General features: G+C 54.1%; 2 protein-coding genes across 2 annotated transcripts in view; one reads left to right on the plus strand and one right to left on the minus strand.

The window, feature by feature from the left end:
* Positions 1–8,799: 8,799 nt before the first annotated feature.
* On the minus strand, positions 8,800–10,114 carry NPPC (natriuretic peptide C; the record flags this gene model as incomplete). The annotated part of the gene is made up of 2 exons (XM_079539765.1): positions 8,800–9,105; positions 10,022–10,114. The coding sequence occupies 2 exons, from the start codon at positions 10,112–10,114 to the stop codon at positions 8,800–8,802; spliced, it is 399 nt and encodes a 132-aa protein (XP_079395891.1).
* Positions 10,115–18,160: 8,046 nt separating this feature from the next.
* Positions 18,161–21,522, plus strand: part of DIS3L2 (DIS3 like 3'-5' exoribonuclease 2) — a gene marked incomplete at both ends in the record, with an annotated part of 163,372 nt that continues 160,010 nt past the window's right edge. Inside the window, one exon of the mRNA XM_079540028.1 lies at positions 18,161–18,851. Coding sequence (XP_079396154.1) covers positions 18,161–18,851 — 691 coding nt within the window. The remainder of the gene's footprint in view (positions 18,852–21,522) is intronic.

Consider the following 21,522-nt stretch of genomic DNA (forward strand, 5'->3'; position numbering starts at 1 on the left):
AACTGAAGTGTTTTACTTCTGTCAGTGTTGTAAAAAAAAAAAAAAAACAAGAACAAAAGTTTTCCAGGAGCAGGAAGGGGGGCTGTTCTAGCAGAGGACTGTGACAGTACTCCAGTCCTGCATTTACATTGTGCAGTGCACGTGCCTCCCACTAAATGCTGTGGAGTTCTTTGCCATCTGCACATCCTCAGTCCTTGGCTCCAAGACCTGCTGTGTGTTTGCGAAAGGAAATTCTCTCTTTTTCTTTCCTCCTGCAGTGCAGGCACACCAGCTTTCAGTCTAAGAGGTGAATCTAAATGCTTCCCACCCAGCTGCCTCTGGGTTGAGTCCCTTGATTTCTGATTCATTGTCAGCTCTCTCCCTTGAAAATACTAGCCAAAAAAATTCCCACTGAAAGATGTTAAATGTTAAGTGAGTAAGCCCGAAGCATGAAGCCTTCACTTGTATCTCAAGGGAACCCTTGCAGTGTCTGTTCTGGTTTCTGTACTTGCATCTCCTGGTGTTCAGCTGACAGCTTCAGGAGGTGTAGGTGGACTTCGTGTACCCAAGTCTCTTAGATATGTGTGATGAAGAGGGGCTGAGTCTGCTTCTGGCTTCCCGTGTGGGTGGCTGCAGTGTGCTGGTCATCCAGCTCCTCTCAAAGTTTGGCTGGTGAGAGGTTGTGTGGTCCTCAGGAAGCTGTTTTCTTTCCCTCCCATTTCTGATGGCAGTCCAGCAAAGATGCAGGGGGAATTCAAATGTCTTTGGAAATCAGTTTAGCTCCTCCCAAGCCTTGGTGCAGGGGAAATAGATGTGAATTTGGCATCCCTGATGTTTGTTCCCTGCCAGGTACTGGAGCCACATTCGTTTGCTGAAGATTCTTTAGTGTGGTGGAAGTTCTTGAGTCCATTCTTATATTTTTGCTGTTCTCAATGCTTACTTGGGCTAAGGGTCCTACCTGTGCTTCAGTGCGCGTTGCCTTTGTTTGGCAAAGAAGCAAGGGAGGAAATAGCACTTTGAGTAAAGAACAGTGAGCTCGATGGTGAGACGATGGAGAAGGGAGGGACGCTGGGAAGAATTGAGCTGTTCGCATGTTTGGCTCGTCCTGGTGTGCCAGTGATGCACTTGGTGCAGCAAAAAAGAGGGGTGTCTTTGCAGTGAGCCCAGCCCGACATGAGTCATTAACAAATGACATGGCACAGAGTACCTGGGGGAGGCGCACAGCTCCGCAGCAGCTGGTTAATGAGTCTGGCTCGAAGGAAAGAGTTAGAAACTATTCCAGGAATGAAGCAGAAGGCACAGTTGTTAACAGGGACGGATGCAGGAGGTGCTGGGCTTTTTGAGAAGGACGACACAAAGATGGAGACTGCAGGGATGGCAGCAACTTGGAGCAGAGTGGTCTGAATTAGATGGGGTCTGAACTGGGGACAGTTTGGAGTTGGGAGTGTCTGGAGAGAATAGCTGTGCTCTGAGGACAGTAGGCAGATGGAAGTAGAGGTGGTTTTGATGCAGTCCCTGGTGCATTGTGTGTGCCTGTTGCAGGCAGCTAACACAGCTAGTGTGGGTGCTGCTGGACGTTACTCCCTGATGTGGGGAGAGCATCCTGACCTACTTTGTTTTATGGCAGCCATGGGCTGCTCCAGCTGCAGCTCACTTCAAGATTGCAGCAGGACAGAGTCTGAGCTATTGAACTTCTGTTTGCCTCCTCCACCCGGCGAGAGACAAGTAGACAGAGCTGCTCTTAAAGGCTTTATTGTCTAGTTTCATGTTCTGCAGCTCTGCTTGTACTAGTGCTTGTTTAATATGGAACTGAGCACTGAGCTGGAAAATGGAAGAGAGGATCTCAGCTGATTGCAGTGCTGGTACACTGCCCTAGCCCTAAAGCTGTGCCTCGTGCTAACAAATGTCTCTGCTGTTCCTGCTGTGGCTCAGTTGATAGCAGCTAACATCAGGCAATTCTGGAACATGATAAAGCAATGCTGATAGCAGTCTTTTTTTTTTTTCTTTCTTTCTTTCTTTTCCCTTAAAACAAAGTTTGGGTTGAGCATTTATTGTTCTTTTGCCTTCCTCCCACTTCATTAGATGAGTTGGATGCTAGTTTAGTTTTCTGTTGAGAACAGGAGGTTAAATTGGTAATGCTATCAGACCTTCCTATGTTCTGATACATCCTGCACTCAATCTTGGAGTGCTGTCTAAGCTGTTTAGAGAGACCTCTGATGTAAAAATAAAAAATAAAGCCCACCTCCTCCTGGGATAAAACAGGCAGAGTTTGTGCTCTTGTAGGTTTGTTGGTGCTGAGCCTGTTAACAGATTTGTCATGGAGGGAAACATTTCTTGTTATTATCATCAAGGTGTGGGAATGGACCCAGCCAGTCAGGCCTTCGTCTGCTCCCGCACAGAGCTTTCTGGTTGTTTTTGTTTGTTTGTTTTTTTCCCCACCAAGTCCTCTGTAGCTTCTGACCTAATGCACAGGAGCCAAAAAGTGAAACTGTCAAGTTTATTTTTGTGTAATCTGATGGAGAGTAACCCAGGGGCATCGTGAAAGGTAAATTAAAGTTGAGAGTGATCTCAGTTTCTACCTGTAACCTCAACCTCGCGTGTTTGTTATGGAATTATAACCTGTCAGTCCAATTGAATTTCTCAGCAGAGATTTTAGAAATCTGTCACTGTTTCACTCTGCGCTGTGGCGATGGCCGAAGTCTCTCAGGGACTGTTGACATTTTGCTGATATTTCTTCAAGTTTGGCCCTACCACAGAGGTAAGTGATTGAAGCCAGGGAGAGATGTGCTATAAGGAGAGTGCCTGTTGACCCCCTTAGCTGATTGCCTGCAGCCTGCTTCTTAGTGGCACTGTGGGGGCAGCCCTGTTCCCAAACAGTGGATCAGGCAGAGGACTTGGCAGAGCAGCACCGTGCTCACAGTCTCCAGATACACAGGCTTCTTCTTTCTGCAGACCTCACAAGGTGCCCTGATGTATTTGCTACAGGTTGCAGGTTGTGAGAGTGTGATAGCTGGGACCGTGGCTTTTTCTTGTCACTTTGTGCCTGTAGTCCTCACTTGATGTGGTTTTAGTGAACGACAAGGCACCTTTCCACAGCTCCAGCTCTCTTGTAGAAGCTTGTGAATCTCAATATCATTCAGGCTTTTTGCAAATGCACCCGTGGCACCCCTGCATTTTCAGAAGGGCCTGTTGTGGTGGGTCAGTGAAGCCTTGCTCCGTCAGCGATTGGTCTTTCTGTGCTGCTCTGACCGTAGCTCCATATCATCATGGGTATGAAGTCTGGAAGTTGTGCTGTTTGACTCTCCAGACTTCCTGAAGGTGCCGTTTATCTCACCAGCCCTGGTGTCTCATATGCTGCACAATCCTAATGCTGCCTTGTGCTGATGCAGTCAGTAACGTCTTGGTGTTTCATTGTCACCTTCGCAGCTGTTAGAGAGCACTGGTTCCTACAGGACCACCTGCCAGCTGTGATGCTATTCATTTTACCATTGTGAGATGACACCTCTCCTTGCTGGCAGACGAGCCAGGTGGGTAGGCATCACTCCTCTGAGCTGTTTTGCATTTAAGAAAGGGAAATCTGTTGCCTGATTTAGTACAGTGAAAAGCAAGGACACAGGACAGGTTTACGAAGGGGCAAAGCGTGAAGCTGTGTCCCATTCCAGCTCTGCTATAGCAGAAAGCAGCCCTGGGCAAATCAGCCCCTCAGCAGCTGAGTTTCCCTGGACAGCTTCTCTCATGTGTGCTGACTTTGAGACTGAAGTCTGTGAAGTGTTTTGGTCTCCTGGCTGGGCAGAGCTTAATTGCTGATTTAATTGAAGAAGATACAATGCATGTGTATGGAAGAGGGGGGGGGGACCTCAAAGCTTCTTAAGCTTTTCTAGAAGTCGTTTTCCACTTGTGTATTGTACCCTTCTTTTCCCTGATGCAAATAAGGTGCTCCACCTTGGGAATATTGGCCTAGAGTATTATGGGTAGTATGCCAGGTTAATTATGAAGGGGGCAGGAAAAATAGCCTGTGCCGTTTTCAACAATATCAAAGGGATGCTACCTAATGATTTTCCTATTAGCTCTTTTCCCAGCCTGCCAGAGTCACTGCAGAAATGTCATTTACAAAGGCAGTTTGCAACTCATTACCCTGGATTTTCACTGTAGTTCTGCTCCAGAGAGCGTGGGCTTTTGCTGTGTGCCCCAACCTAATGAATTGCCTGATTCAGTTAGCACTGCCATCCTTTCTGACAAGGTTAGTTGCTGACTGACAGGAAGGGGCCTGGATTCAATTCCCTTTTTGTTTTCGACTCATGCTTGTGTCAAGTGCAGGCTCCCTCTGGAAGCTGCCCTGTGATCCTTTCCCTTCGTTTTTCTGCATTCTGAAGGAAGCAGCCCATACTATGAGAAGCCCTGGAGCAAATGGGGGGTGGGGGTGTGTGGCAGCCCTCAGCAGTCCCTACTCAATGCCTCAAGTCCCACGTCAGATGGAAAATTCCACCGCTCCCCTGCTCTGTGGTTCTGGGCTTTTCTTTCTCATCATTGGCTTGGGACTTGCTGTCACCTGAGCTGGGCTTTGTGACCCTCCAGCAATAAATACCTTGGAAAAGCTGTGGTAAGGGAAGAAATGTGCATTGTGACCTAGGAGAATAGAACAGATTTGCCACGTGTGGGAGGGCAACTGTGCCCTTATTTCTGGGAGGTCCTTCTCTAATGTCTGCCCTGTGCTCTTTGGCCTTTGCAAGGCACCTGTACACAGCCCTAGAAAGAACTCCTGTCCTTTTCCACCAGCCAGCCGTGTGCTTTTCCATGCTGTGGGTCTGCAGCTCCTCTTATGGTAGGAGTATTTCCTGAAAAGGAGAAATCAAGGCTGTTCCTCTGTTTTGTATCACAGTGCTCCCACCTGAAAGCCAAACGGGGCTGCTACTCGTTCTGCTGCTGGAGCTGGAGGTGTGCTGTGTTTGCCAGGTGCCCTCAGTGTGGACAGGATCCTGGGACTCCAGCCTCCCTCATTTCCAAGCATGCAGACACGTGTCCACCTCTGCTAAATGCCATTCTCTGAGCTCACTTTTAAGAAGTGGCTGCCACCCTCCTGTGGCTGCAGCTTGCATCCAGGGCAGCTCATGGTGTTCAATCATACTGTGCGTGTGCTGGGATGTGGTGAGGAGATCTTCCAGTTCTGGCCGTGGATCCTTTTGATGGATGTCATGAGGATTTGATTTGGTTGGACCACGAGAGGGGCAGCAAAGTCAGATCCATTTGTTTCTGCTGCACGTGATGCCTTTTTCCCTCTTAATTGGATTCCTGCATCCCCTCTTTCCTCCTGGCCTCATTTCCTACCGAGCCCCTGTCAGGGGGACCCAATTGTGGCCTTATCAGATGCTCACTATGCTCTAATGAGCCGTTTCCCTTTCCCATTTTGGCCTGTGTGCCAAACCAGGGCGGTGCTCTGAACGCTGACCGTGGCTCACCACGCTGCTCTGCCCTGCCGACCCTCCTTCCTGGCTGTGCCACGTGTTGCTGAGTTGACCTGAAGGTTTTCCCAAGTGCTCTTTCAGCCCCGAGTGCTGCCTTCTTTCTTCTGCATCAGCTGGCATCCCCACGTGGGCACAGTGTTCTGTCCTGCAGGTGGGAAGACACTGTGCTGAGGGACAAGGCAACTTCTCTGTGGTCAGAGAGGAAGCAGCAAAGCAGGGAGCCAAGCTGTTATCCCCTCCCTTGGCATGGGGAGCTCTCACTGTTGGCTGTGCTCCTGCCAAACTAATATCCTTCTGTCTTCCTCCTTGGGCTTATTCTTTCCCAGAGAGCCCAGGGGAGAGAAGGGACCGGTGCTCTGAGGCTGTGTGTTTCCCCTCGGACTGCACTCTGCAGAGGAGAAATGTGAATCCAGAGCGTGGGCAGCCCTGGGCTGTGATATCTGGGTTGTCCCCAGCCTGAGCTCAGGCTGTGCTCTGCTCAGGTCATCGGGATTTGCAGAGAGAGGTGAGCCAGTTCACTCTGTTGGACAGAGGCTCTCTGGCAGATGGTTCCATCCTAGCTCTGGGCCCCTTCATCTCAGCCTGGTGCTGTTAGCATTGTGCTCGAGGACCAGGAGCCAGCAGGCAGCCAGCAGGACTGTCTCCTTACACTGCTGCTAGACCTGTTGTGTGTGATCTGAGTTACAGGTGACACCTTGCTCTCTATCCCTTAGGCTTGCTGGGTGACACAGTCCCCTCTGATGGGCATCACTTCAGGAGCACCTGGCACAGCCCCTTCTGTCCCGTGGAGGTGTGCAGAGCTAGTAGGATGTGCCTCGTGGGCACACAGTTTGCCTTACAGGGCCTTGAGGGCCGGTTGTCATCACATGGGGACATCTCTGCCGGGCTGAGCTGAGGCTGGGCATGGAGCTGCCTCCATCCCTCCCAGGATGCACGTTTTGTTCCCTGTAGGCAATGCCTTACGTGTCCATAAGCTGCTGCTGTGGGCACTGTGAGCTGGATACCAGCCTCTGAGCAGAGAGCTTTGTATGAGGCTGGAAATGCTGCATGCACACTTATAACTGATGGTTGAGCTGTCGGGGGGGGGTCAGGATGAATCCTGCTGTAAGCTCACGTTGCCTAATAGCTGGGGAGAGCATGGCTGGATGTTTCTATGATTTCCTGGTGGTTGCTGAGGGGAAGGATCTCTTTGCCCTACGTGCCAGAGCACAGCAGCTCGCAGCACCCGCTGCAGTGGGGAGGGCACAGTGGGTGCCTCCCGTCGCAGCCGGGCTGGGCACCTGCTGCTCTTTCTTGGGCCTCTGAAGAATGAGACCAAAAAGCCTTCATGCGGGAGTTTGCCTCCTTGCTGTGCTGCTCACCCCCTCGCTGGCTGTGCCCTTCAGAGCACAGAGATGTTTTAACAATTGATTTCGTGCGCTTTACATAGCAAGAACCTGTATCCAGGAATCCTTACCAGGCAGCTTCACTGTATTTTGGTGTATGGTTAAATACATTGCTGCTGCACGAGAGGACTCTACATCTTAGCAGCAAGAGGGAATCTCAACAGCTGAGCAAACGGCCGGGTCCTGCAGTGCGAGCAGCTCCAGCACACAGCTCTGCAGCGCGGCGCAGCCAGAGCTGGGACAGCAGCTCCGTACAGCACCCAGAGCTGCACGGCATGGAACAGGGACTGCAGCCCAGCGCCGTGCTGTCACACTGCTGCTGTCACACTGCTGCTGTCACACTGCTGCTGTCCCATCTGGGCCAGGCACTGCTGCCACAGCCTTTGGCAGTGAGCTCAGATGGTTGCACCGTGCAGAATCCGCTCGGTCTGAGCATGGCAGCGTGAGTTCACCGTGCAGGCAGGATCAAAGCTTCCCTCATCACGGCCTTTCTCTGGCTCCTGCCTTTTCTAAAGCATCCAAACTATTTCTTCTCTCCGCTCCGTTAAAATCAATCTGACGTTTCAATTGTACGTGGGTTTGATAAATAAAGACATGTTACCAAATGCTGCACCGAATGATTTTTTTTTTCTTTCTTTTAACCTTTTTGTGAACTACTTAGGACAAAAAATGTTACAATGCTTGACTTCTCATTTAGTTACATAAATAATTTTTTTTTTTTATAAATATCTCTTTATAAACAATATATAAATAGCTTTACAACATAAATACATTTATGCATGACATGAATTTACAAACAGCAACGTTATACAGCCGGCTTCATCAGTCTCTCAGAAAAGCACTGTCCCTTGTCTCGGTGAGTGTTTGTATATATAATATATATAAGATAGAGAGCGCTTTTTAAAAAAATAACAGAACCAAAACAGCTGGTGCCATGACTCCTCGTACCGAAAAGAAAAACACAGCCACATCTTTTGTCCGATCCGGGGAGGTCTCTGCTCTTCCGGGCGGTGCCTGGGGGGCGGCCATGCCCGGTCCTGGGGGAACAACGGAGCCGCTCCGGCGCTCTGCGTGGAACGAAGGAGAGCCGTGAGCGCCCGCCCTGCAGGGCCCCGCTGCCGCCCGAGATGCGTCCCCAGCGGGATGTTCTGGGTTGGGGTGCGGGTACGGAGCTCGGGCGCTGTGCCGGTGCTACGGCAAGGGGAAATCTCTCGCCCTGCGCTCGCCGGGGTTGGGTGCTGGTGGATGGACTGAGGGACGCTGACTGCTTGTCCCGGGTCCAGCAAGGACGAGGGGGGCCGCCGGGGGTTTGCAGCCTTCTCGTCCTGCCCGCCGCTGCCCGCCGCGCTAAAGCTTTATGGGCACGGGGAGATCCGGGAGCAGAATCCGAACGGAGCTGGGACTCGGGGAATCCTCCACCCAACCCAGGCCGAAACTTTCTGTTCCTCGCACCCGGTAAGGACGCGGGCTGAGAAACCGCCCCGAGCCGAGCCGGGCGAGTTGGGAGAAAGTTCTCATCAGAACCCAACGAGAGAGGGCGATGCCCCGGCGATGCCGAGGGCCGGGCGCCGGTACCTACGGGACGCACAGCCCTGCGCCCGGGTCCGGGCCGCGCTACGGGCGGGGGCAGAGACCGAACCGGGGCAGAGCGGCGGCATCCTCGGACCCCTACGGCGCGGAGGAGCCGCCCTCGTTCCCGGTGCCCGTCGCCGCCCCCCCCGTCCGTCTCTCCCCAGGCCAGTGGGCTCAGAGGATCTCTCCGCGGCTCAGCGCACGGCCGGCCTCGACGAGCGGAGCCCCACGGCAATCACTGGCAGCGCGGTGGACGCGCCCCTCGCCCGCCCCCTTCACGGGCACGCGGACGGGCGCTGCCCTCCCGGCGCTCCCCCGGCGCAGCCCCGCGCCCAGCACCGCCCCGCGCCCAGCACCGCCCTCGGGCCGCGCCGCGCCTCGCACTCACCGCCAGAGGTCCCTCAGCAGCCGAGGCCGCTCATGGCGCCGATGCGGTCCAGCTTGAGGCCGAAGCAGCCCTTCCCGAGCCCCTTCTTGTGCAGCCCCTTATTGCGGCGGCCCGACGGCTCCTGCAGCAGCCGCGCCCAACCCGCCCGGGGCCGCGTTTCTGCCCGTGCCTCCCGCGCCTCCCGCGGCCCCGTGCCGCCGCCTCCGCCGCCTCCTCCGCGGTTCCGCTCCTTCTCCTTCTCCTTGTCCCGCTCCGCGCCCGCCGCCTCGGGCGGACCCGCCGCCGCCGCCGCCGCCGCTGCCGCTGCTCCACGGGACGCCTGCGGAGAGACGAGCGGTCATTGCGGGCCGGTCCGCGCGTCCCGGGCTCCGTGCGTCCCCACTCCGCGGCGGAGCATCCCCCGCCTCCCCATCCCCGCGCGGCCCCCGCTGGGTCACTGCGCCCCGGAGTGGGGCTGGGGCGGAGCTCCCCCAGCCTGCGGTAGGGGCACCACCAAACTGGGATCGGAACACCCCCAAACTGGGGTCACTGCACCCCTAAATTGAGGTGACTGCGCCTCCAAACACGGATCGCCGTGCCCACCCCCCCGCCTCCCACCAGCCCTCAGCCCCTTCAGATTTGGGATGGTCCCGCTGCCCAGCTGCAGAGTCACTGCCACTCTGTGCTGATGCCGCTGTCCCCCCACTCTGCAAAGTAGGGAACAACTGGGACCCCCACTTTCCCAGGTCTGCTGCTCACAACTAGTTAACACGCTCTGGGCACTCCCAGTTCTGCCTCTTCCTCACTGCCCCCACTGTCCTGTTCGGGGCTGCTGCTCACCCCCTCTCTCTCCATCACACCCCCAGCTCCCCATGCTGACGCTCCCCACCCATCCCCCCGGTGTCCCACTCCGGCTCCGTGCCACATCTCTGGCACAGGTGTCGGTGGCCTCCAGGACATCCCTTCTCCATCCCCGAGGGACACCATGGGTGCCCACCCCCGGGCTCCGACCTCACACCTACACCCGGGTCTGACTCCGGCACCGTAGGGTGACGTGGAGACAGCCGTGTCCCCGCTGGCTGCGGTCCCGCAGGGTGAGGGCACGCAGCATCCCCTCCAACCACAGTTCTCCCCGACACGTGGGTCGGTGGTCTCCTGCCACCCAAAAAACCCCATGGGAAGGAGGGCCGAGCGGTGCCTCCCCCTCACCCTAAGGACTCTTTTGGGACACAGCAGCGGGGCAGAGGCAGCCTTACCTTCTGCGGGAGCTGGGACGCCGGCTTCGCCTCCAGCCCGACGGAGAGCAGAGCGAGCAGCAGTCCTCCGGCCAGCACGGGTGAGATCTGCATCCTGCGGTGCAGCGGGAATGGGGCCGGGGGGCAGCGGGGAGCCCCGGGAAGAGGCCGGGACGGAGGGAGTCAAAGTTCAGCGCGGAGCCGCGAGGTCCCTCCTGCCGCCCGCGCAGTGCCGAGCCACTGAACTTGGGCTTTCTGCTTCATTCATTTTATAACCCAACCTGCTCGGTGATGTCATCTAAACAACCAGGTCCAGCCCGGCCTCCCACTGCACAATAGCAGGAATTTAAAGGGGGGGGGTCCCCTCTCCCCTGGCAGGAACAAATGACACATCAGCCCAAGGCAATGGGCTCACGGAGTTGCAGAGCCGAAGAGCAAAGTGAGGGGCATTTGGCTGAGCTCTCCCAACCCCCCCCCAGGGTGGCTGTCGCCTTATATCCCCCCACCCCATAGCCCCTCTGCTACCCCCCCATCCCTGCTGACCCCAGGAGGGGCACTGGATGGCTGCTGCACTCTATGGGGGGCATCCTGGAGGGGGATTGAGTCCCCAAAGCAGAAATGAATGCAAAAAGCACTTTTTTTTTTTTTTTTTTTTTTTTTTACCCCCTCCATCTAGGCTTAAAAATCAGAATGAAACTCCCAGACCCCTGTTTGCCAGGAGAGGGGGACACTGCCCTGCACAGCAGTGACATGGGGACACGTGGGGACAGGTGACAGTGGCGCTGCTGGTGGCACACAGGTGGATGCTGTGGCTCAGAGCGGGGACCTGGTCCTGCTTCCTGTCCCTGCCCTCCCACTGGGGGTCAGAATGCTGCCCTCACCCTGGGGCATATCACAGCTGCTGGTGGCTTCTTCTGCAGAGCATGTCAGTGTCACCCGGCCCCTGCAGGGACTGTCCTGGTGCAGCGTGGCTGTGAGTGCTCCCACCTGCTGCTGGGGCTGTGATGGAACCCCGGATGCTGGTGGCAGCTCAGAGCACGCAGCTGAGGGCAGGATTTAGGATTTGTGGTGCCACTACTGCTGCCATGCATGGTACCGGAACAGCACCGACCCCGTCCCTGGCACCCCAAAGCACAGGGATGCTCTTAGTGATACAGTGCCCCCAAATCCTATCTGTGGGACCAGGGAAGAGCTCTAGGCTCTCCCCAGGTTGGTGCTTTCCCCATTCTCTGGGGCTCCCTGGTGCTCTGCTCTGCCTCCAGCAGGATCAGGGCTCTTTGGGGGGCTGTGGTTTCCCCCCCCTGCAGCCGCACTGCTGGGCACGAGCTGCCTCGCAGGGAACCATCCCTTCAGCTCCATGCGGCCAGGAGCTGGAAAGAGAAGGTCTCGGTGGTTTTTCCATTGTGCCTGCCAGGTGGAGACAACTTGGGCTTTTTGGAGAGCGAAGTTGCACTCGGGCACTCGTCTGCATGCAGGCAGATAAAGGCGATGGAGGCAGCCGGCCCCGCATACCAGGTGACCACATGCACAGGCGTGGGGCACAGAGGTCCCTTCTGTGCTTTTTGGGGCTCAGAACTCAGCCCCATGCAGCCCTGCGCCAGAGCATCCTGCACATGGCACAGCACAGCTGGATCTCACCGCCGTGCTCTGCTGGGTTTCTGTGAGCATGTTTGCTTTGTCCCAACGCTTGCAGCCTCAGTTCTGGGGGCTGTGCTTTTAAAATCCAATTAGTGCTGTTATTCAAATCACCCTGCCCTTAACCAAAACCAGACCGCATCCACCCGTGCTGCTTCACAGCAGTGAAAAGCTCTCGGGTGGGAGGGTAGGGGGGAGAAGGGATGGAGAAGGGGTTAAAAGCAAAGGAACCTTTTTGCTTTGTGGGATAGGGGCTTGGAAGCCTTTAACCCTTGGAGGTATGTGCTGTACCACCCTGTGGCTGAGATCTGGCAGAACTCAGGACATGGGTGGATGATCTCTCCCACAAAGCGTAGGGGATGGCACTGTGCAGGTGGATGTGTCACCGTGTCACCATGCGTGGTGACAGCACGGCTGTTCCTGCAGAGGTGCTGCCTGATTGTGCTGGTGATTCCTGGGGGTCCTGCGTCCTGTGAGACCCTGTGGATCTCAGCAGAACTAGGGAGCCAGGTTTCAGGAACATCCTGCATCTCAGTGCTGATCTGGGGCTCGCTGCCCCGATTTGGGTTTCTGTGGCTGCCATGGGCCAAGGAGCAGCTCCCAGTGGAGGGAAGTACTGCTGCAGCATGAGGACGATGCTGTGCTCCTTGCATGAGAAATCTGTGTCCACAACAGCGCAGGCAATTGCCCTCTGGCAGTCCCATTGCCTGGGAGCGAGCCGCAGGCTGGCATCTGCCAAGAGACCTCTATGGGGGCTTTGAGGTGACACAACAGCAAGTTTCATCAATTCACCTTGTTTTACAAGATTTCAGCTCTGGCCCTAGAGCAGAACAGACAGCCCTGGTGACACAAGGTGCAGCCGACCCGTCTGGCTCCACGTGATGCCCCAGGGGAGGCTGCACAGCCACGTTTGGGGGAAACACCACCCCAAGGGGGCTGGGTGCTGAGAGAATTCCCGTCGCAGGACTCCTCCTGCGGGCAGTGGGCACCTCCTCGCCCACTGTGGCCCGGGTTCTCCATGCCTGAAGTGCTGATGGCAGCCCTCGTCCTGTTTGAACATCCCCGGTGTTTATTTTGGATGGTTCTGCTGAATGAGGTATTACAGGAAACGCTAAGTGGTTTTACATTTCCCCTGTCTCCTTTGGGTCTAAGAAAGGGCTTAGATCCAGGACACACACGTGTCCAACAGCCTCTCGTCCCCATGTGGGATTGGGATGAGGATCGGTTCTGATGAATGGGATGGGGACACACTGACTGCCTTTGCTGGATCTGAAGGAACATTCCAGTCTCCTCCCCAGCACCCTGGGCAGCAACCGTGTGGGGACAAAGGAAAATCCCAGGCAGAGAATACTGGTTCTTTGCTGGTGTTGGAGGCAGAGCCCGACACCATGTAGGATTTGCCATGTCAAGGTACCTGGGATGCTCCAGCATCCTCCAGACTTCCTGGGCGTTTCTTTCCCAAGGGGATGGCTGTGCTCCAGGGCTGGAGTGGGAACTTCTCAGACTTCTGTTTAATATATAAAAAAAACTACAAGTTAGGCAATTAGGATGTGCTGAGAGCATACGCCATGAGTCTCCTAATGTGTCAGCTGTGGAGGATGTGAATTGCATCGCCTCCAGCTGCCGGCAGTGAACGTAGGAGCAGGTTGTTGGGATTTTCCAACCTACATGCCACGTTATTCTTTGTCTTCCCTTTCCCAGACGCTGCTCTGAAAAAAAATGGGGGAGGGTCTGGGAATACTTCACTGCAATAAGGCCCCCAAATCAGCCCCATTCTGGTGGTTTTGGTGCCGAGCATCGCTTTGAGAAGAGCTCTTGGCCAATGAATGGTGGCTTGGAATGATTGATACTGGATTGTCACCACCACACTGGTCCCAGAGAGTAGGAACGAGGCCACAGGGAACTGAGCTTCATGCAGAGACCATCTGTAGACCACAGTGGGGACAGACACCCAGCCCGCTCCCAATGTCCCCTTGGTACCACCCAATACCCCCAGTGCCATGTCCTGATTAGTTGTGGATTGGACACTTCCTGGCTCAGATGAAGCCCTGAAGCTCCAGCTGCTCTGCGACGATTTCCAAGGAACTGCTGGGAAATCCCCTTTGGCATCGGCCCATGGGGTAAAACCATGGGTGCACTGTGGGCTGAGGTGGACGTGAGGGGTGCGCAGAGCCGCGTCCCTGCTGCTCTCAGGGTTGCAGAGGTCAAAACCCTGGGAGTGGCTCCTCCTGGGGCCGTGGTCTCACTGGAGCCAAATTTGGGCTTTCTGTCCTTATTTTGGCACGGGGCCTGGACGTCTCCCATGGGGGGGCTGAAGGCAGGAGCCAGTCCAGAGCTGTGGACGTGCGGGGCTTCACAGCCCCGGCCTCCTGCAGCCAGGCAGAACAACAATGCAAGCTCGCACGGACATAATGGCCAGGGCTCGCTTGAGATACAAAAGCTCAGGGCTTTCACATGAGGTAATACTGATAAGTTACACTCTCATTCACCACTCTGTCTGCCAGCCGGCAGTAGAGCTGCCGTTCCCTGCTTGCCTTCGCTGGGACGTGCCCGGCTGCTGTGCCCTGCTGCTGCCTGATGGGAATGGGGCCGTGTCCTGCCCACACCCCAGCACACCGGAACCCTGGGATTTATCACTCATTTTTTCTCTGAGCATCCCTAGGAGGGTTCATCTTGCTTCTGGAATGGGTTCAGCCATCAGCAAGTGAGGTGGGTGCTGAGGATGGAATTGGAAGGCATCCAAGAGGCAAAGCTTGAAGACCCCAACCCTGCTGCTTCACCCAACACACGGCTCTGGCTTTCCTCGATGTCTCCTTCAGCTCTTTCTCAGCTCTTGCCTTCTGGGGTCTGCGTATCCCTGGACAAACAGCCACAGCAGACCCCTCCCCGGCCTGGGGGGAGCTGGAGACATTCCTGCAGGTGCTGCTTTGTCTGAAGGAGATGGAAACCCACCGGTCCTGATCTTTGGTGATGCATTTCCCAAGCAGAGGGCTGGGAGAAGACTGGAGAAGCCGAAAGACAGGTGGGGCAAGACCATGATGGTTGTGACACAGTGAGCAGATGAGTATCTATTGAGGAGAGAGATGGCTTTTAGCTCATTTTTGGCTACACATCTGTCTACCTCTCCCTGAGCCCTCCAGCTTGTGCCCTCAGGCATAGTGCCCACGCTGTAGCAATGGCAAATGATCATAGAATCAGAGAATCGTTATGGCTGGAAAAGACCTCTAAGATCACTTAGTCCAAGCAATGATGAGGCTCTGGCCAAACTCTTCAGGTGCTGCTGCTATTGAGATATTTCCAAAAGAGCTCAGAGACCACAGACCCACAGCCCCGCTTTGCCCAGGTGGGATTTGGGAAGCAGGACTGCTTGACTCTCACCCAGGGTTTCCTCCATGCATCACCCCAGGGCGGCCCTGTCCCCATGGCCAGTCACCCCTGAGTAACACTGATGTAAATGAGCACAGGGTGGGCCTTTGCTCTAGCAGCAGAGGAGCCAAAGCCTTTGTAAGGTGATGAGCCACACAGTTTGCTCCTTGGCTGAGGTGCTGCAACACGTTGGTACAGCCACCAGTGAGTGCCCGGGGGAAGATGGTGAGATAATGGTGTGCTGTGGGAAAGCAAGCCGGGACACCGGGCTGGGCCTGCTGCTACAGGACCCCAGGGAATGAGAGCGCAGGGGAAAAATCTGCCCTTTGAGAAAGGCCGGGAGGCACCGCGGAGGTGAGCTTTTGTCTCTGATTGACAGCTGTAAGGGCAGCAGAGAGAGAGGAGTGAGGCCTTTCTCTGCCAAGGGAACACTTGGGAACATCCCGTGTGAGGTTGTGGCTCGCAGATGCCCCTGCTTCTTCCCGCCATGGTCCATCATCTCCTATGGAAGGAGCAGGGTGTGGTGAAGCTGTGGCAGCCGGTGGTGCCACCTGTTGCGCCAGGGAGCCGGGCCAAACTGCCAGCCTGGCTCTGTCCCCACAGGGGTGACGAGGAGTGGAGCCACAGCGTGATTCAGTGGCACAGAAGGGAGCTGCCTGCATCACATGGCTTCACAGCAAGGGAGGCTGTGGGCTCCCATGACCCCCAGCCCCATCTGAAGGGATGGCTTGGGGCAGCCCTGCACTGCTGCGATGCACCGCTGCTGTGCTGCTAGCAGAGTGCATGGCAGTTGCTTTGCTCTGGCAGCAGCTGCGAGGGAGAAGGAAAACACAGAGAGGAGCACCCCGTGTGACGGCACGTCCCCCGGTGCCACCTCTGGCTGGGAACAGCGTCCTCCCTCTGTCTCTGGGGCTGGAGGACCATCAGCTGTGCTAACACAGAGGGGTGCTCGCCTCCCTGCTGCGCGGCGCCCGCTGCCTTGATGGTGACATCCCAGCTCACGGAGAGATGTGACAGCCCTGCAGAAGGCATCTCTGCCTGCTGCTCTCGGCCCGCACAGCAAAAGCCCTCCGCTTCTGGGCAGCTTCCTCGGCCAACCGAGGGGGGCTGGAGCCGGCGCGCTCTGCGTCTGCACGTATGCCATAGGAGCGTCCCCTTCGGCAGCTCCGTCGTGCTCCGTCGAACGCTCCGCGCGGCGAGGCCTTGCGGACCCTGACGCGACCCGTAGCCGCTCCGACCCGGAAGCAGACGGCGGGCGTACGGACATTTAAACGGCGCGGAGCGGCGCGGCGCGGCCGGTGAGTGGGGGCCGGTGCGGGCCTGGTGCGGAGCGGCGCCTCCGGGGGCAGAGCGGGGCCGGTCCGCGGCCTGGCGGCGCTCGGGCCCCGCGGGCAGCGCCGTCGTCGCCGCGGGTGGCGGTGGCTAGGGCCGCGCGTCGCGGTGTAGGGGCCCGGCCGTGCCGCCCGGCGGGGAACCGGCGCTGTTTGCTGCGCCTGATGCTGCCGCGCGGGGCCGGCCGGCCGTGGCGCGTTAATGTCAGCGGCTGCAGGTGTTTGTTCTTTATAGATAAAGATGGCAAACTCCCATCTGCCGGAACTGCCGGTCGGAGAGCCGCCGGCGGCGGCTTTGTGAGTGTTATCTGCCCCTATTGAACCGGCAGCTGGCGAGGTGACGTTAAAAGAGAACTCGCTACAGACCTCCCCGCGCGAGGGTTTTGTAACAGCCGGTCAGCGTGTTAGAGGAGCCCAGCTATTGGCCGGCACCGATGGAAAATCTTAGGAACGAGGATTGCAAACCACACAAAGAATTTTTCCTATTTATTCAGGGATTTTTAATTTTTGCTTTGCATTGTGCATTCTGTTCGCATCCGTCCTTAATTACTTCAGCAAAGCCCATCGCGGTGCGCTGCTTCCCTGGGAGCGTCAGAGCGGGGAAGAGGCAGTGCTGAACTCTGCCCTGCCAGCAGCGCTGAGCTCGGAGGTGTGAGAAGGGAAGGTTGAATGGGCAGTGTCCTTGTTTGAGCTTAAAGGCTGATTTTGGTGGAGGAAAGGTGAGACTGAGGCCTTGAAGTCTCACCGTAACGTCTGGGGTGAAATTGAGCTGTTCTGATGCCTTGGGGGAAAAAACAAGAGACCTTTTTAATGGAACCCTGCAGGATACCGTGGTTGCCCTGGTGAACAGCCACATTGTGGTTTTCAGTTCCTCTTTGGTGGTAGATACAGCAGAAAGAAGTCATCGATATATCCCGTCCAAGTCAACGATATATACCTTAGCAGTTTAGCAGTTTAGCAGTTTAATAGGTTGTTTTGCTCCAACAACTTACACTGCAGCAGCTGAGGTAGGGATACAGGCTGATGTACTGAAGTCCCATGTTTGTGCTTGCAAAGGTGGAGAGGTCATACGCTGTGTAGAGACTGGCGCTGGATGGGATCGCAGCTAATGCCTCTCTTTACTGAGAATTAAGAGCTCTTGCAAGATACTGAGGTGTGCAAGGGAGTGTGTTTCATGTCAGTCACAGTGGGGGCAAGTTTGTGGCTAGAAAGACAGGCTGAAATGGTCAGTGTTGGTATTCAGAGCAGCTGTTCTATATAATTCTGCACTCTGTCACTGCGAAGGTGAGGTAACGCGCAATATGTGTTCTTTACTCGAACCTGTAAGGACTCAGTTATTTCTGAAGGCTTGAAGTTGAACACAAGATCTTCCTGTTGATGACCTCTGGACTGACACATCTGGTAGTCTTGTGAGCTACTCCCTTAATTTACCTGGTTGTCGAAAGGCAGGGAAGGGAGGATTAAAGGACTCAGTCTTGTAATGGAGGTGTGAGCACTGGGACAGAAGTCCTCACTTCCTGTGGCACGTGCATTGTGGTCGCTCCTTGGTCACCACCAGTGGTTTGGTATGGGGCAGGTGTTAACGGCACAGTGAAACCCTTTCCACCAGTGGTTTGGTATGGGGCAGGTGTTAACGACACAGTGAAACCCTTTCCCCCAGTGGAGCAGTTAATCGAACTGGTATTTGTGAAGAGGTCAATATGTTCTCATTCAGTACGTTTGTGTCTTTAGCGTAGGTAATTATTTGATATTTTGTTTGAAGAAAATGACCCTCTTTTTTCCCCGTGTCTATTTATAACTCTTTGAAGTCTGGCCCTGTTACCGCACTATGGATCCACTGGGGCATGCAAGAAGTGCTCCTGCCCAAGGTGCCAAGGAAGGATTAAGCAAGCCCGCCGTTCCCCAGAAGAACGCTTACGCTCGGCTTGTGCAAAAGCACCACAGCGGTCGGTTCCGGTCTTACATGAACCGAGTTGCACAGAAGATGCAGTTGGAAGAAAGCATGTCCAACGAGCACAGCTCAGACCTGGAGCTGCCCCTGCGGAGAGGGCTGGTGAAGGAAAACCTGGCCAGGAATGGGTTGAACGTGCGCAGCTATTCCCCAGTCAGAGCATCTCACCTGGAACAGCCTGGAGGGTTTGAGAACGATAAACCCCAAACCCTTTTTAACAGATGTCTTCATAGGAAAAATGCCAGCGTTAACTCGGAAGGAGACTTGGAGGTGGAGGAAGACTGCTATGTGCATCGGCACGGGGCTGCGGCTGACTCGTTAAATCTGAGTGATGCCATGGGTAGGCGAGTGTCGACCGGCCTGAGACACAGCGCAGCTCTGCAGAAGTCTTCTGGTTCTGATGAAAAGGATGAGGAGGATGTGTGGAGGAGGAGACATAAGAAACGAGGCAGGTGTCCTGCCAACACTGATATGGCGGCTGGACACTTGTTGACTGAGCACTTTAGTGGGGATGTGCTGGCAGCAAATGCCAGGAGAACCAGTCTCTTGTCTGCAGGTCAAGTCCAAGGTGAGTTCAAAGTAAAGAACTGCTTTGTGCCTTTGCTGCAATTACCCTGGAATTGAATGTGATGTTTTAGCCATGAGTGAGTTAACAGGAGTCGCTTCTACTCTGTCCAAGTGAGTCAGCCCCTACTTACCTGTGGGTGGCTTCGTTCTGATTTACAAGTAAGCCATAGTCCATGTGCAAATGGCTTTGTGTGGAGCCAGCTTGGTGTTGGCAGGACCTCATCCCCCTGGCGTCGGTTCTATGTGGCTGTGTTGCTTCCAGCATCAGCTCAGGACTAGGAGAGCCCAGTTTCTGTGATGTGCAGTCCAAATTAATAAGACTGCTGGATGTGAGCTGGCTCAAGGCAGAGGCACAGCTCCCTCTGCATCTCCTCTTTAGAGTGCTGGTTGGCTTCTGCGGAGTGTCCGAGTCTGTCCGATACTCAGCCTAAGATGCCTGCATAATATCTAATCCCTGATAGAGTATTGGCTGTAGTAAATCTTGCTGTTAGTAACAAAGCAAACACATCTTGCAGTAGTACAGTGAATGTCTCTTAAATGTGATGGTCAGGGCAAAAAGCCAACTAACTTACAGAGATTTGAAAAAAGTTATTAAAACACTCCACAGCATTAACAAGCAACCAAAGCCAGGCAGTTCAAATTTCATCTTCCTATGTAATGGGTTAAAACTTCCTCTGAATGGTATTTATGGCAAAATACTTGGACTCCCTGATCTTATGAGCTACTATGGAGGAACTCATAAATGTCACTGCATTAAATTCTCTGTAATAAGTCTAAAAGAAATGGATTTCTCAGCTGGGTACAGGGGGCCTGAGGTCTGTCACAACTTTTGGACTGGAAATCAAGTATATGCTTAACTCAGTCACTTGCAAAACTATGCCCCATCACTCAAGGGTGGCAGTGTGCTTTTTACAGAGCTTGCTAGATTCTCAAGAGTGTGGCAGTAGATTATGTGCTAAAGATGGTAAACTCTGATGTGTCCTTGCAAGGCAAATCATAATGAGAGATTAACACAAGTAGGTTATGTTAGTATTTGTAGATAACCCTGATTTTGGGGAGTGTTTTTTTTTTTTTTGCATGCTTCATTGTAACACTTCTGTATTTATCATGCTAGGCTGTTACGATAAACTTCATTGCCTTTTGCCTTTAGGGGTCTAATAGCTTTTGGAGATTAGGGAAGAGCAGCCAACAGATTCCATGCTGATGTTAATTGAGACTAGTTAGCTTGTTGTGTTAAGTGCTGTGCTTTACAGAAACCGAATCCAACACCACACAAACTAATTGTGTGGGTACAGCAGGAGGTGTGAGGTGCACACAAGGAGCCATCCAAGCTGATCTGCATCAGGGCTGCTGCAGGCCTGGGCTCTCTGCTCTTCCTTCTAACTCACTGCCAGATGCTGAGGCAGTGAGAAGTTCTGCAGGAATGCAGGTTGTAAATCTCACCGACAGCAGTGTTTTGTACGTGTACTGTCTGCAGCACCCTGAAGGATCGAGGCAAACTTCTAAACCAACATTTGACACTCTAAAGTTTGGCCTGAATCCATGAATGTGTTCACTGTGGAGCATCGTGGATTTGTTTTGTTCGTGGGGTGAACTTCGGTGGTTGGTTTGGGCATTGTTTCCTGATTCTTTGAAGCTGGTTTGGGATTTGTGTCTTTCTGCCGTGGGAGGAGTGCAATGCTGTCACCTTCCCAACCCTCGTGGAAATCTTTCTGGTGTTAGGAAAGCAACAGCACCTGCCCAAAGAGGAAGTGTGAGAAAGGTGTAAGTGGATTAGGAAGGCTGCTCACCGTGAGTGTAGGGATCCCGGGTTTCAAGGAAATGCATTTGTAAAAAGCATGTTCGATGGGAAGTCTGGAGAACCTATGGTTGTAGCTGTGAAAACGATAGGTGCCTGCATGGATTTCAGTCAAACGGGAATAGCCTGGCTTTAAAAACAAGCACCTGCAGTTCCTTCCTGCTTTTTTGGGAGGGAGGTTTGCAGACCCTTTGAAAACTAGTCATTTATTTAGAAACTTAGTACAGAGACCGAGAGTAGAAAATGTTGGCCCTTGTGTTTGACCTCCCAGGTGGAAAACTCACCCTGTGGGGAAGATTATTGGAAAACTATTTACTTAAGTGACACCCTTCCTTTTCTTCCCCGTGCATAACTGAGCCTGGTTACGCTCCAGAACGCTTGCAGGGATGTAAAAACAGCTTCCTGGGGAGGAAAGAAATAGGAAAAAATAGATGTAATTTGATTCAGCTAAATGTCTTCTGTTTACTTTGAGTACATTTTAGCACTCCTGTCTAAGTGAAATGAAGGCTTTGTGATATGCGAGCACTTAGATATAAGATCTCAGACATCACAGTACCAGATTAATATTTTCCCACTTCAAAGCTTGCCTCTTTCTCTTGATGCTGATATAAGTCATATTACGTTGTGCAGGCAGGTGTCTGGTTTGATCAGTTTAAATCAAGGCTTGTGAGGCTGTGGTGGCAAGAATTGCTTCTGTCATAGCAGTGAGGCATATCATCTCTTCAGTAGTGAGATTTCCTCACAAATTGACTCTGCTTGGGCTGTAGCACGCTTTCTGAAAGGCTCTGAGCTAATCTCAGAGCCCAGCGTCTCTCTTTGTATTGCTTTGTTTCATTGTCCTCGTGTTAACAGCTCTTCAGCTCAGGTTCAGCTG

This window comes from Tetrao urogallus (assembly GCF_951394365.1).
Source record: "Tetrao urogallus genome assembly, chromosome: 9".
NCBI classification, from domain to species: Eukaryota; Metazoa; Chordata; class Aves; order Galliformes; family Phasianidae; genus Tetrao; species Tetrao urogallus.